Source organism: Nipponia nippon, unplaced genomic scaffold (assembly GCF_047370975.1).
Source record: "Nipponia nippon isolate SJK-2023a ecotype South Korea unplaced genomic scaffold, ASM4737097v1 scaffold_3, whole genome shotgun sequence".
Classification (NCBI taxonomy): domain Eukaryota; kingdom Metazoa; phylum Chordata; class Aves; order Pelecaniformes; family Threskiornithidae; genus Nipponia; species Nipponia nippon.
This window is the reverse complement of record NW_028262347.1, coordinates 14,665,857-14,682,659: the sequence shown is the minus strand read 5'-3', so window position 1 is coordinate 14,682,659 and position 16,803 is coordinate 14,665,857. Positions and strand designations below refer to the sequence as shown.

Sequence of the window (16,803 nt, the reverse complement as noted above, 5' to 3'; positions counted from 1 at the left end):
ACCCCTCCCAATTAGCCAAGGAAGACAAATAAAGACTTAAAATGGCAGTATGGTGTGGCAAGAGATGGCCAAACCTCACCTGCATCTAGCATCTTGGAATAAACTAGTCAGTAAAATACCGTCTCCCTGGATTTCCCTACTACTGCTCTCCAGAAAAGATGCTCCACCCAGGGGAGCCTGAGCCTTCTCTGTGGCCATCCTGACCCAATGGGTTTTAGCATCGCTTGGGGATTGGAGCTGAAAGGTGTTACTGTGTGAATCATGGAAAACCTCATGTGTACGCTTCAGTGGGGAACTAACTGAAAAACCCTGAGCGAGAAGATTGTAGTCGTTTGTAAAAGGTACAAGCATCACTGCCATCACCCACTGCCTCCGGTCGTTCCTGGGACAGATTACTTAAACTCACTGTGGCTTCATTTCTGCCCCACAAAAATGGAAGCTGGTTTAGAGTTTAATAGCCCTTGGGATAAATAACTTCTGTGACCCTGATCTATAGTCTGTGATTCTCACTAGTACCTGAATGGGATTTCAGCTGTAGCTTTTGCTCTATAAAATGCTAAATGGTTTGCTTGTGAGACAGCCCCTCTGCCTGCACTGTGCTGCTGACATGGCAGTCCCTGGAGAGGCACCAGGTGGAGCAGCGTGTTTGCATCAGAAAGGATTCGTCCCCATCCTTGGTGGAAATCTCTGGCTTGCAAACTCCTTCCGCCTCTGGATCAGTGAGGGGTTGAGAGAAATTGCTGGGTTCACATTTCAGAAGAACTGCCGTCAAAAACAGTTGTAGAGGGTTCTGAGAGGCAGAGATATGTTTTATTTCTCTGTTGTTTGAATTGCAACAAGTAAATATAAGAAATACCAACCACTATAAACTTGCTGAGATACAACCACCTAACAGCTAACGGTGACCTTGTTGAGCACAGAGGTACCTTGCTACCATTTCCTTTTCCTTTTGATCCTATTAGCAGTGTTTCAGCCCATGTCACTATTTTCTGAACTGAAGTTTCAGTATTTGAAGTAACCTGGAACAAGGCATTTCCTTCTGATAAGTGCATTCAAAAGAATAGTTTCAACATTTACTGTTTAATATACTAGGATTAAAGGTGTAGTAATCCACTCAAGTAAGATTGCTTTACTTTAAGCCTAAGGGTGTTAAATAAACAACCAAGTTTGCACTAATTTGTAGGGAACTACTGAGGGGCTGTTATAGGAGAGAAGATTGCTGTCTGATACTGTTTTGGGTTTTTTTGGGGTTTTTTTTGTTTGTTTTTTTGTTTTTTTTTTTTAAAAAATACAGTTCTTTTGTCTAATGATGAACTGCAGTGAATTCCAGAGGGAGGGATTAATAGATGACATTTACATTCATCCATGTATTAGAAGCTAATTCAAAAAAAATCAAAGGAATGTATACTGGTAAAACTGCTTAAGGTTGCTGCTTTTATTTCAGATCAGAAGAAGAGTTCATTAATCCAGTCCTCATCTGCTTATTTCCAAGTAGATGTGCCTGTCTACTAAAAGATAACACCTTTCTCTAAAAGTTTCATTTTGCTTACTAAAACACAGCATTTGTCCTTCAGGTTTTATTTTCCTTTAGGTCTGTAATGGGTGTAAATCAGGTAATGGAATAACACTGATTTACAGCAGCTGTGATCCAGCTCCTCCTTTAAAAATGCAAAGAATTCCTCTGGTATAGGTCTCATGAAGAATAACAGTAGTAAATACCTGGAGCCTTGTGGTAAATAGAAAGTCAGCCTTGGCTCAAGCAGAGGCCAGCTCCAGTGTTTTCATTGGCATTAAGTCTAATTACACAGTGGCATACTCTCGGTTTTTCTCACTCTGTGTTCCCATGATGAAACACATGGCAGATGCATTTCTCTCTCTGCTAGCACCTTGCAGTAAGCCATTAACATGTGTTACTGTTTATCTCCCCTGTGTCTTTCTCATAGGAATTATGTCTGACCACCAGTTTGGAAACCAGTTTATGTGCAGCGTGGTTGCATCGCACGTGAGCCATCTCCCGACTACAAACCTCAGTTTTGTTTGGATTGCTCCACCTGCGGGGACAGGCTGTGTCAACTTCATGTATGTATACACGTAGTGCCTCTGAGAAGATATTGCTTTGGAGATAATGAAATGATCTAACCTGCTTGCCCTAGGACCTTATGGATCAAGGAGTCAGTACTGCAAAGTGTAAACTTTAATAAGAAGGAAGAATATTGAGTTCTTCCTGACTGAAGAGTTTTTGTGCATATTAGGACTTTATATTTCAAAGCATGTAAGAAGGAGATAGTGTTTTGTAACATAGCATGCCATCATAGAATCACAGAAGCATAGAATGGTTTGAGTCGGAAGGGACCTTAAAGATCATCTGGTTCCAACCCCCCCCGCCATGGGCAGGGACGCCTTCCACTAGACCAGGTTGCTCAAAGCCCCATCCAACCTGTCCCTGAACAATTCCAGGGATGGGGCATCCACAACTTCTCTGGGCAACCTGTTCCAGTGCCCCACCACCCTCATAGTGAAGAATTTCTTCCTTATATCTTATCTAAATCTACCGTCTTTCAGTTTAAAGCCATTACCCCTTGACCTATCACTATGTGCCCTTGTAAAAAGTTCATCTCCAGCTTTCTTGTAATTTCTTTCATTATCAGAGAAATAATGTACAAGTGCATCAAGCCTAGCATTTCAGTAGAAATTGATTCCTCTCAGTAATTAATCATATCATTGATACTTTCAGTGTACAGCACATTTGCATTGACCTAATCTTTCATCTGTTGCATTTAATAAGAGTTAGAACATCACACAGATGTCTTATTCAGGTTGTAAGTATCAACATAAAATACAAGCATTCAAGAGTAGTCATATTCAAATATTTACTGTTCCTAATAATAAACACTTTTAACTTCTGCTTAATTGAGCTAGTTTACAACCTGGAAAAACCCAAGAGAATTCTTACAGGTTTTTTGGTAATTTGTTTTAAAGACCTAAGTCATCATTTGATGATTTATACATATCATATATGTATATATATGTGTGTGTGTATATATATACACACACTTTGTATAGATGTGTGTATAGATACACAAAGTGCCAACAAAATACACAGCTCAACATAAATTATTAGAATATATATTACTGTATTTTACCCTAAAGTAATTTCTAATTATTTATCCCAAAATTTTGGTAGATCAAATTTGAGAGAGAAAATACACCTAGAGTGGAGTTGAAAGTAGAAAATACTTTGAGTTTGACCCATTCATAGAAATATTTCGAGTTTGGTCCATTCATAAAAGAAAAGCCAGACCGCTCCCAAATTAGATAAGTGAACTGTTGCAGCATTTCAGTGTGAGACCTTTTCGATGTTCCTGTGACTGTCCTGTTTGCCAAAACAAATTTTCCTCTGAGTATTATTCCCTTTCTATCTATACTGGGAAGCTGCAGGTAGGTGCCGCACACAAACAAGTTGTTTTACTGTTTAACATGTAAAAAGTAAAAAGTGAGTGACTTCTTGGAGAACATAGGTTGCTGATTGTGAACACAATACCTGTTGATTGACTGATCTGTCTTTGATATTCCCCTTTTCCTACACAATGCACTTTTTTTGCCTATACAGTTACAGTACATTATTTATTAGCTTCAATGACGATGTCAAAGACATTTTTATTTCTAGCTCTCTTTTTCTTCTAAAAAATGGGAAGAAATCAGTTTTGATGAGTGGTAACTAACTTGTGAGAATGTATTTGTTTCTCATTAACTTTGTATAACTTCTACAATTTACCAGAGAAGCTGTTTACAGTATTTAAGATTCCCATTTACTATTTGACAAAAGTCAAATCCGATTAAATATTTGAGGAAATACTGTCAGTGTTTTACTTAAATTCTGTGTCAGTTAGCCTCATAAAATAATTGTATATACCTTGAGGAAAACTGTCAACTGTGTTTTTCTGTGGAAAATCTGTAAATTTTATATTTCCTTTAATTCTTCTCTAAAAATAGTTTCCTTTGTTCATCAAGTTGTAGCAGCTAAATTTTGTTCTTTGAGCTGCTTGAGAAAAATGAGATATGAGATGTGCATCTTCTCTGCATACTCTTGCTTACTCCCTTTCTGTCTCAGATTTTTGTTTTTCCTGGTATTCAAGAAATAATTGTTGGTCCTAGCTTGCTCAGTGACTGTGAATATATTTATTTATATGAGATGTGACCCTCTATTGCGAGTTTTGAGGTCAGTTTATAAACAGTTATTCATTTTCCTGTGACTGATTTTTTTGTCCATGGCTTTGTATTGGGTTTTTTGTTCATGTTTGTTGTTGAAGAAGAGCTGATGAATAGTACTATAGAAATACAAGTAATACTATGACTGCTGATTACCATTTAAGTGAAATTAAAGGGACATTTTCTAAGGCAGTGAGGCCTTGCCTGTCTTGAAATCAATGGAAGGTTCATCACTGGCTTCAGTGAGTTAGGTCAGCACCGAACAGTTTTGGAAATCCAACCTGTAATTCCCTGTTTGTATAAGCCGTAACGTGCATTAGCACCTCTTCACAAATGGTGGTGTTTGCATGATGTTAGTAAAGTCCTTAGCCATGCTGCAGTGTGCAGAACATACATAGCAGAAATCTGAATTTGTTCTTGGCTATGTAAGTTGTAGCATGGATGTACACCTACGTATGTCAGCAGTCCAGGTGCAGAGCCACCAAAACTGTCTTTCCTTGCTATCCATGAAACTGTCAGGCCTGAGAGGTCTGATCCTGCGCTGACGAGCCCAGCAGCACAGCTGCTCCCAGGGTCCCTGGCCCAGATGTCCATCAGTCTCAGTGGCTTTACAGACTGCTTCATCCCACGATATAAGGATGCTCCATGGGTGATACTCATTCATCTTTGAGGATGAGCAAAATGATGCAGTTTGTATCAGTTTGGTATCCTGTAGGACAAGTTCAGACAAGAGTGGAAAGGCTCAGCATCTCCAAAGTCAGTGTTTACTCCAGGATCACACTTGGCTGCAGGACTTCTGGGGAAATGTGATCATCAGTTGAAGGAAATGAAGGGAAGAGGGATATGTTTTACCTCTAATCCTCCTCCTCATTTTTTCTTCAGCTGCCCACACTTTCTTGCCTCAGCTGTTGTTTCCCCTGCCTACTAAATCACAAGTTGCAGTAAACAAAGCTATTTTTTGGTGCAGTGTTAGTCTGCCTGCCTTACCCAATTCTCTGATTTCAGGATTTCCCGAGAGTTGTCTCTACCATGTTCATCTCCATTTGCTCTTCTATAGCAAATAATCAACTTAAGATTTTTTAACACTTGAGACTAACTACCAGTCTAGTTTAAATTGAATATTGAAATTAAATTGAATTAAATTTAATATAAATTAAATTTATTTTAACTTAAGTTTTATTTAATATAAATTAAAAATATTTACAAAAGGTAGCTGAATTTATAGACTCTTGTCAACAGTGCAACAGAGAGAAGAGCTTCCTACACTGTTACCAATATGTCTGTGATTCAAATCAGCTCATTAGTCTTTGACCTCTCTGGGGATGGATAATAAGGTTATTAATTAGCACCAGCTTTGGTGGTGCAATTTTTGCAGTGTTGATACCTCTCCCTGGACACTTCTCAGGAGGAACTGGACAAAGGTCACCAGTCAGATCTCCCACAGGACACTGCACAGCTAGCTTTTATTAACTGCTCATACTGTTGACCTGCTCATGCTTCCACTGGGAGCACGGGCATGACACAGGGAAGTCATGACCCTATAGATGTCATGGGCAAAATTCCCTTTCACTTCATCTGTGTCTTTTGTTGTGCTCTTCCAGAGCTCAGTCCTAAAAAGGACTGAACCCATAAGAAACAAGATTTGCGTGGTCATGCTGTCAATCCGTGCTCCCCCGTAGCTCTTGTACCCATTGGTAACCAAACAAACATGACAAAGGGGTTGGGATGTCAAGATACTGAGTTTCATAAAAATCAGCAGCCAGGTAGAGCACTTATACCAGTAAATTCGGGCATTCCTAGCAACAGTCCTGCCTGTTACAGCATGATTGTCTATAAACTGCCAGAAATTTTCCTGGAATAAATTGGGCCATTTCCAGCTACCAGCCCACCATGCATTTCCCAGGCATGGCTAAGGAGGATGGCTCCTGGCCACGTTTGATTTATTGGCACAGCCAGCCATGGACACATGAAGTATTGCTGCTGCTGCTGTGGGAAAGGAGGGTAGCGAATCTTTCATCCTCTGGGATGAGGGGAACTGGGAATGCTGTGGGGAGGGATGAGGGGCTCTGTCCCACAGGGAGCTCCTGTAAGGAAGATGGGATTATTCTGGGGATGGGAGATGCAGTGATGCAGCAAACTGGGATTCACACCTTGTCCAGCAGCTTGCCAACACAGCACTCAGTTTCTTTCCTTCTCTGCTGGAAGATTCCTCATCTCTGCAATTTGATGTAGTCCAGTTACTGATATTGCGCACAGTGCTGTGTCACTGCTGAATCTGAATATAATTATGTCTGATGGAGCCACACATCTTTCCTTGGCTCGGCATTTCGTTTGGCAAGTTCCCTCCCCAGTTTCTCTGGGGCAAGGGATGGTGCAGAGCCCTGTGCTCCATGGGGGAAGGCTGCTGGAGGCAACCTGCTTCTATGCAAAATCAGGCAATAGCCTTTTTTTTACACTGATCATGTGCAAACTGTTGCTTATTCTCTTTCTTTTTTTTTGTCCAGGTACTTTATTATGGCTAATAAAGAAATATTTAGAAGCAGCCTTTTATAAAATACCCTTCTAACAGAAAAACAGAAAGCCACTGGTGTCCCTGTAGTACATCTCAGTGTAGTCCTTCAGTATTTTTTCACCATTGGTACATCAAAATGAACTGAGGAAATAAAAGCTAAACTGCATCATTTACTGCAGAATAGGTCTCTTAACAGTAACTTAGGACTGTTTTAAACAGGTGTTGAACACTAGGAGCTCCTAAGCAAATTGCCAGGATCTGTAAATGCTGTTTACCACCAGAAAATAGCAGGTCCTCCTTTACCCTAATGAGTTGTTTCTCTGACTGTGTGCAAATATTTAAAACGTTATCTTCATAATCCTTCAGCTAGGTTTTACTGTTTGTAATTTATGCTCTCAGCTCACACTAACCTGGTTAAAGTTCAGCCTGTCAGGGGGACGATAATGGCTGTTAAGCAGGGTGGCACACTGGGTTACATCTAAGGTTGTTAAGCCTGTTGTTTTATAGGTGGCTTAACTTACTACTTTATAAAAGTGATAAAGCTGATCTAAATTGCAAAAGCACATTGTGTTTCAACTGTCAGCATAGTTTATTGCAGAAGTTCCAGCTATAGAATAGGTTGCTATAGAAATTATTTTGGAACATAAGTATTTTTCTTACATAGCCGTTTTTGCTAGTTATTGAACAGGTATCTTACAGTTCTGATTGTGTCTCTTCATATATTCACTATAACCTCTATTAGTAGTGGACAGATTTCAAAATATATTTATCCGTTTGCAAGATTTTAATTTTGCACAGTATAATTATTTAGATATTTTCTGATCTTTAAAACATTATTTAAAAGCTACCTACCAAAGCTGGACTGGACTTCTGTAATGCTGTCTGTCTGAGTCTGTAGGCAGTATCTAATGACCCATCACAACTGATCTTAAAATTCTGTACATTGAGAAATCTTTGAAAGTACTAAAAAGCCCAGTTTTATATTATTTGACATGGTTAATTAACACAGCTTATGGTGCAAACAGCTAAAAGGGAACAGGAATAGCTGTGGTGGTTTCCCCCTATGAAGACAAAGGTAAGAGAGCTGTGGTTGCTGAGGCAGGGCACTGGTACATCACTTCTCCTGAAGCAGGAGCAACTGGTTCCCAGCACAGCTCCTGGGAAAAGTTTAGAACTGAATGCTGAGGTGGATAGCTGAATGATTGAAAGAAACTTGGAAGAAACTTTCAAGAAAGGAGATGTATTTTTCACTGAGAGCATGCCTTTTTCCCTAATCACCTAATGATACCACTCCTTTCTGGGAAATTTGAAGTACCCTGTTCCAGAACTGGTCTTTTCATGCCCATGTGTTTAAGCCTGTTTCTAGGAAGTGGCAACTGTGTTAATGTACGAACTTGAAATATCGTGCTGTACAAACACTACAGAACATAAAGACTGTGATTGAGAGGCTTGGTTACCTATTTAAAACATTTATAGAAAACCCATGATAAGAATTATGGAAATATTGAATAAACATCCAAGAAGATTACATGGTATGCTATATTAGTCCTCTAGCCAGGGTGGGAAAGGACTATGTTGTCTGAAGGAACCACATTCCCCTGGTAAACCACTTAGCTAAACTGTCATTTAAGACACTGTTTACTGTTTTTTTCCTTTGTTTGAAAGAAATACAGAGGAATATCTTAAAGATTAAGTACACAGTTATGTTTATACACAATGATGATACACACAAATATTAAAACTGGAAAGTAAACAGAAAATAGCAAATATCAAAACTAAGGTCCCTTAGGTCCCTTGTATTTATATATAGTCACTCAACGCTTAATTATATGGTCATATAAGTTTTTATCCCTCATGTTCTTATGATGAAACAGAATTGTACAATGAAATAAATGTTGTTCGTAGCATCCTAGTTGGTGCTATGATTTACAACCTTTGCAATTGGTTGAAGAGTGTGTCATAATGCACATGGAAACCTTAATGTATAGACAGCCTTGTCTTTGGGGTTCTGTGAAGCACCAGCTCCCTGCTTCAGTTAGGTGCTGCCCTTCTCTTCCTACTCTTTATTGCAAGGTGAGGGTGAAGCAGGATATTTCTTAGCACTCTTTTGGTATTGGTGTGGACTCTGAGGTTGTACAGGCACCAAGGAAGATATGGTCCTTGTTTACAGTCAGGGTAGTTCTGACATTACCCCAGTGTTGCAGTTGTTTTATTTTTCCACATTGCTTATAACTTACGCCTTGTGAGGGGAAAAAAAAAAAAAATCAGTAATTGTTTCTTGTTGGTGTGCCAGTTTAGTGGAACTATGAAGAAAAATTACTCCTTTGCTTGGTTTTCCACTTGCCTGGGTAGAGGCATTGTTGTACTGTCAATCAGCATTATGTGTAACATTCTGAAAATCACGAGCCAATATTTGATTCAGATCTTGGCTCTGCTCTCATGTCCCATTTTGATGTGGTGCCCAGATTACCTCCTTCATCTTCTGTGTTTGTTAGTTTTCCAGTGAAATGCAAGCACTGTGCATGGAATTGTTGTGGCTCCTCTAAGTATGACCCCAAGCAACATAGACTCAACTGACTGTGCAGAATTAGATTTAGCTTGTCTATTAGTTTTGTCTTAGTTTTGTCTATTTTATGTGGTGGTAAAGCAAACAGAGATGACCAATGAGGAATTCTGGGTGTTTTCAGAAACTTTGTTAGCAGAAGATGGTAGCACAAAGCGTACTGTGATGGGGGAATATCCAGAAGTGTTCAGAGCAGAGGAAGAAAACCAAGAGGAAGGATGGAAGGTGGTTGCACCTGATTTTCCACTCCTTGAATGGATTTTAAGTTGATTTCAACTGGAGATAGGATATGCACATATCTCCATGTAGGTATTTGTGTGAGTTACGTGTTTGTAACTCCCTTGAGAGTTAATGGGGGTGCAGTCTAGTTCCATAGACATCTAGGGCCTGACATTCAGTGCTACATCTAGAGAGAGGTACCTGCAGGTCTAGAAGGTCTCTGTAGCTCTACTAGTTTCCTTGGGACATTCCAAATTATTTTAGATATATTTAGGCAGCTGAATCAAACCCTAGGTCACCACTGACCAAAATGGATCACTAGCTACCTAGTTCCCATGTAGACCTTTATATAGGCACCTATTTTAAGCTTTTTAAAATCTGGATCTGAATCCCACCCAAACGGACTCAGTTGCTAAACATAAGCACCTTGTGCCAAATCATGAAAATTAATTTTTCGTCCACACCACCCTCAACAGTCAGTAGCTTTGTCTGTGTCAAGGATTTCCAATGAGCGGGGCCGCTCAACAGTTGAAATCTGCTGAAGGGTATGAACAAAAAAGGCAGCTTTCTAAAGTTCATAAAATCTTGAATTTTTTTTTCCTTTTTCCTTGGAGGTAAAGCCTGTTGTCTAATATTCTCTTAGGTGTCTGAGGCTCCTACTAAAAGCCCACTTTAATGAGAGGAATGTTCAGTTTTTAACATTTTCTCCAAGTTTGCACACAACTGGCCATTTACTATTTTAGGCTCCTCATGCTGTGTAGGCACAAGAAAAGCAGAACCAACAAAGCCAGGAAGAATGGGTATGTGAACATTTATTAAAAATAAAAGCACATGAAAATTCTATTGATAAGTTAGTTGGACTTAATTCAAAAGATCAGCAAAAAGCATAAAATGCTACTCTCATCAACACTGTGTAATGCCAGAATAGAAACTGCAAGATGATACAATATTAGGATGGTTTCTTTTCTTCGTATGATACAAATTTAATATATCACATACTTGTAATGTATGATAGCAGAAGGCAGCTCGATATAGCCTTTGGCTACTCTTAAGATTTTGGCGTGGTTCCATATAGGACTCTGGCACCTCCTGCATGAAATAAAATGAAATTCAGTAGTTTTCTACTGCTATTATCTAAATAATAAAACAGTCACGGTGAGAATTACTTCCCTTCTTACAAATGTTCATTTGGCAATTCTAGAAGCAGAGATTGGGTTTTACTTTCTTCCCTTTCTGAGCAATGTACCCATTATTTTTGTGCATGAGACCATCAATTCACAATCCGCAGGACAGTTATCAGTAGTTGTGTTTAAAATTCTCTCTTGAACTTTGTTTTTCTCTCTCTCAAATTTAACCTCAGGGTTATTTTTCAGAGCATATTTTAGTTCATCAACAACATAAATCTGTTTCATTCAAAGAGGTGCTTTGTCTTCCCCTTTTCCGAAGATGGCTTAATTTTGAAAACATGACTAGACTGTAAAATATATTACACACGCTCCAACAGTTTGCTTCCACTAGGAGGTTTTCCTGTGTTACAGAGGAATTGAATGAAATATCTTTTGGCTGCTAATAATTGATTGATAACAAACCTTTCAAAATGACATCCTAGGAGGAAGTATGCTTAATGAAATAGGCACGAAACAGGTTTTGTGAATTCTTTTGGAAATTTCAGTTATATGAAGAGTAAGCAATAAGCATACATGGAACCATTCTGTAGGAGTAAACACGTAGTGCATAAGAACACTAGTACAAGCAAAGGCAGAGGACAATCGTAAGAGATGTTTTAGGAAGCTAAATTTCAGTACTGCAGACAAGCCCGTGCAGTCGGAGATTGTGTCCACACGGAAGCCCTTTGTAGCTCTGGAATGTCCCCCTGGTTGACTGAGAGAGTCTGATCATTTCAATGCCCTCTCTCAAGTGGATAATACAACAAGTGTCCAGTGCATGAATGAGTTTGAGATAAGTGTATTGTCTGTATACTTCTCTGGGGAGCACTTGACTTCTTGCGAGGGACTACTACTAAATAACTTTGTGAAGAGCTCAGTACTGCAGGATGCTGAGCACTGGCCTTGATCCAGCAGAGCAATCATGCGTGTCCATGCTGTCATCAAAGGCACAGACAACACTTCTTGTGTTTTTTAAAATTCATGCCTTCAGATTACTTGTTTGAAATTTTGCTTTGTTTGTGTCCGCAGCCGAGGGCATATAAGGATGCTCTGTCCATATTCTCAGTTCATACAAGTTAACTTTTCTCGCCTGGTTTGTTTAGATGAACTTTAATAGAGTGGTCTACAAAGTATTATGTAGACATGCAGTAATATTCAGCAAGACTTCATGTATGTGTATAAAATGTGAAAACTTGGATATGATGAATGTGAAAATCTAATAAGAGAAAAAAAAAATTATCTTTTTCTATACTACGATGGTCTCCTCACACCTAGTTCTAACAAAAGTTTAAAAACAAAAAAGAAAGAAGCCTTATACTTGAAGATATAAAATACATTAGAGCAGCCTTTGCTGCCCACATGCTGGAAAAATTTGGATTTGCGTATTCAGAATGAACATGACCTCAAACTAGCTGACAGAGTGAACTCTAAAACATCTCTCATAATTATTGTTTAAACTGTACTTAACAATAGGCTGTATCCCTCCCTTCCCAGTTTGAAAAACCCAAATCTATTATTAATATTTAGATAATTCTTATCTGTGGATATAGAATGAAATACAATTCAATATGTTTATAATTATAAAATATTATAATAGTATGATATATAAAACATTACAGAATAAATAAAATAGTCCTATAACCTCAGAATATACATTATGCAAATGTCATCAGAATGGAATTGTGCTAGGAAAATATTTGATAGTATCTGTCTTTATCTGATTGTTTTACAGTATTCACAAATGACAGTTAATTCTTTTGATATCATTCAGAATACCAACATTGCTTATATGCAGTGGTCTCTATATGATCATATTGTGCTCTGTATATGTTCATGAATTCTCTCCTCCAGAGCCAAAGACCCCTGGGGTCAAGAGAGCTCTAAAGCTTGCAGAGGTTTCTAACACAATAATTATTTGGCAGGTAAAACAGAAAATACATTGAGATGAATGAAATAGTTAATAATAATTCCCTTGCTTTGTTTTTCTTCCATTCTTGACATTAGAGAGGTTTAAACCAGAATCTTTTAATCGCTCTCTCCCTTTTTCTCCACTGTCTTGCACTATTTGTCCTCTGGAAAAATAGGACTTATTCCTGAATGACTCCTGAATGGGAGACTCATTCCTAAATCCAGTGCGGGACATCTGTCTTGTTTCCTTTTCTCTTACGGCCTGGCATATACCCTTTTTGAAAATCTGCTTGATGAGTGGCACCATCATTGGTGTCATCAGATGCACACAGCCTTCTCCCAGGTGAGCACCCTCCCTCCTCTACCATGGCAGTGTGGGTCTTTCAGGCAGTAGCCCACATGGGATCCATCTGGGTGATGACAGCGCCATCAGATTTTAACAGGTGTCTGTCTGTTGCTAGCCTGTGCAACAGTGCATTGGAAAACTCTGTCCAGTGAGGAAGTAAAAAAGGTAGTCTGAAAGAGAGATGCATAGCATTAACGTTCAGAATTAATAGACGGTGCACTCATTTCCCAAGTCATCATATCTGCCTTAATAGCCCTGTTGAACGGCCAGGATGCAATATCAAAAGTGTTACATTACTTGCATCTTAGTAGCTGTGATTACTTAGACTGTGGCTGTGATGTATCAGTGGGCCTGTGAGCTTTTTGGGGCAGGGACAGCACCACAGCAGGAGATTTTGGTCCAGCCAGTTTTTGCACATCGGCTGCTCAGCAGTTCCTGGTGGGCAGCAGCTCAGGCATGGGAGCAGAAGTCTCAGACAGGTATGAGGATGGTACCTGCTCTCATAGTGGTGACGTAGTGACGTTGTAATGGTGGATGGCACCATGATGGGGTCGTCATCATAGCAGCTCTCAGTGAGAGTTCTGTTCCGTTCTCTTGTGATATAGAAGAGTTACCACCTAGGAGAAGGCTTGGAGATCCTACGCTAATTCAAATAATAATAAATTTTATTTTAAGAGCAAATTATTGAAGTATTTCACATGCCACTTTCTGGCCGTTGTTGCTGATTAATGGCTGTTCTCATAACATATATTTTACAGATACAATGGCACCATAACATTATGAAATAGGGTTTTCCTAACATGACATTGTTTTCCTTAGCGCTCTCAAGTGGCCTGGATCTTTTAGTTCTTATTAGAAATGTAACAAATATAACATTTTCTCTTACAGCCTTTTAAATATCCCTCTTAGCTCAACATAAGCTGCTTAGCCCAAGTAGTAATGTACATTTACTTGAGACATTTTCCGTGAAAAATGCATTTTTGAAGTCTTAAAGACTAAGCAGCTCTCCGGCAATCTCTATGATTTCCCACCCAAGTAGAGAAGAGTATAAAATAACAGGTTTGAAGAAATGAATAATGGAAGAAAGTCAATCTCTCTGTCTTTTTTATTCAGTACTTCACTAGTTTGAGGTCAAATTTTGCCCACGTACAACACATCAGTTGCAGTCAGGAACCAAAAACATGCTCCCTAAACGCACCCAGCTCCTATCAGCGTTAGTGTTTATGCAAAGGATTATAACTGATACGAACAAATTACTTTGCAGAACCTATTTACACATTCAAAGAGCAATGTCCTAAACGTCCTAAAATACAAAAGATAAACAGTAGAAACACTTCCAATCAGTATCACAGACTGTTTTGCAAAGCAGTGAAGATGTTAGGGCCATAATTTGAACGATGGTTTTAACAAGCAAATAGAGAATATGTATGGTGAGTTAAGCTGCATAAAGCCTTTCTTCTAAATCCAGATGTAGGCATTAGCTCGCATATTTGAGATGGCATGCTTATTTGCTAAGTGCAAAGATGGTTAGAAAAAGGGTTTCCTGACTGAGGATAAAAGCTGGAGTACTCCTTAATTTTGGTTACTGCCAAGCTTATTTCAACAACCACAATAGTTATTTGGCTCCATACCAAAAAGTGGCAATACAGTACTTACATGTCTATGGATCAAAATTAGATGAAAAATTGCTGTTTCTCATCTCCAAAGCCATTTGCTGCACATTTTATAGGCCTCAAGATGCCTTTTGTAATATGTGATAACAGAGCCAACTGAAGCATCTGCCTGGGAAGAGATTACTTTAATTATGGACTCAATGTCCTATTTTCTGCAAGTGTTCCCCAGAGAATTTCTTACTGCTGGATGAGAGGTGTTATGATGCACATTAAAACCTACAAGTCAAACAAAAGAAGTTGTAAAAGTGAGACAAGGACACCCATACAAATCTCCAGTCTTGTATTCAGTGTCTAAAAAAATAACCCTGAATCCTGTGATGATAACTTTTTAAATTATACCTATTAAGATAAATTTCCATTAATATAGAGAAAAAATTAATGTTAAGAAAACTTATCCTTTTTTCCTTTTATGTTGTAAATTGATCTATGAAAGTCGTTAAAATACTCATGTTTTCCTATTAATTTTTTCAACATACTAGTAGTTACTAATGATGTAATGTCAAAAATGCAGCAAAGAGGTTTCTTGTTAGCTTCTATTTTTGTAACATGCAAAGTTTGTCATTAAGAATTCATTTGCTTTCTGCTGTAGTATCATTGATCACAATTAACTCACTTGATATTAAAGTGGGTGTGCTGTATGCTCCCATAGAAATTCTGTGTAAATCATCATTGATTTAGCACAGTTTAATGGCTACTTAAAATATTTGTCATTCTCTCTTTATCAATTAGAAGAAAGCCTAGAGATCTTCATTAGCAGCTGTTGCAATGATGAGCTAAAAGTTTTTCTTTACACAAAATATGATGGGAGAGCTGTAAAGATGGCTTGAAGATGCTGTGACAGCATGTGAGGTACTGGGAAACTTCCCTAAAACTTGTAAGAGTGCCAAAATTAAAAGGGAAAATGACATCTCCAGACGATACTGAAGTTTAGAAAAAAAAAAATTTGAAGTACATTTAAATGAGGGCCAAATCTGATAGTATTTGGGAGTACTGCCTCTTTGATCCTGTACAATCATTAGAAAGGTTTATCCTCTATAAATAACATCAACTAACGTTAGGGATTTTTCAGTTTGCTATTTTTACAGTAACTGTCTTTACTGAAGCGAAACTAAGTCTGAAAAGGATGTTATGTAGTCTGTACTTCCCTGTCTGAGTGAAGGTAGTATGGAGGTTTCACAGCTTAGCAAATGGAAGAATTTACCTAGCCATGCAGCTTCCAGACCCAGGAGGAGCCCCTCTTCTGGGGGAACTGAGCGTGTTGGGTAGGGGGCACACGTGTCTCTTCTCCATGGTTTCCAACACCACTTCAGGTGCCTGGGGAATACCTGCCCCAAGCTTGGTCTCTGCTTTCACATAGCCTAAGCTTGTAAACCTGGTCACAGCATGATGTGCTAGTGAGTGTGGCTCAGAGATACCTGATCTGCATCTGTGGGGTTGAATTTGGGTTTGGGCTGTGGGTATGCTCATTAACTCACATGACATAAGCTTGAGGTAGTGGATGGAGAAAGCTGAAATATTGAAGGTGTCTTTTTGCGGAGCTGTCCTGGGCTAGGAGGAGCTGGAGCTCAGCTCTCTGCTGCGTACGCCGTGGTGTGATGTCCTGAAGTCTGTGGGCTGGAACAAGTACCTGTGCAGAGACACATGGACTTCAGCGCCATGGAAGAATTATGGATTAAAACTCAGATCCCTTTTCTATCTGCCAGGCTATTCCTTGTTGGTTTTTTTCTGACTCCTTCCTCTGGCTTCAGGAAGCTGTGCAGTGCCAGGGTTTAATGGAAGGTTTTAGCTTATAAGTGAGTGGTAAAAGCCCTGCTCTGAAGTGAGCTCCTTGGACCAAGGTGGGAACTGAGTCAATACCAACCATTTCCAGGCTCACTGCTTTGCCTTTTGGTCTGTTACTGAAAAGATGGAGGAAAGGGTCACTAATATCCATTGTTTACTGAAGTGACTGAGGACACTTCACTTGGAGCTGGATTCAGGAGGTTGTTGAGAGGTAGATGTGCAGGAGCATGGCTGGTCAGACACCGGTGTCCCTTCTGGGAGTTTGGGATGACCCTCTGCCTTCATCAGGCTGGAAGACGACATGTGCCTGAGCCCATATGCCTAGGCAACTTCGGGTAAGGCACCATGGTGCGTCTGGAGCTGGGCTCCCTGGGCTGCTCTCCCAGGCTCGTGTGCCCTACATACCACCAGGTCCTCGTGCGGCA

General features: G+C 39.3%; 1 protein-coding gene across 1 annotated transcript in view; it reads left to right on the top strand.

Annotated features, from left to right (window-relative positions):
- The window catches only part of RELN (reelin), a 298,352-nt gene that overhangs the window by 82,686 nt on the left and 198,863 nt on the right, over positions 1-16,803 (top strand). The window contains exon 3 of the mRNA XM_087765536.1: positions 1,944-2,079. Within this exon, the coding sequence (XP_087621662.1) occupies positions 1,944-2,079 (136 nt within the window). The remainder of the gene's footprint in view (positions 1-1,943; positions 2,080-16,803) is intronic.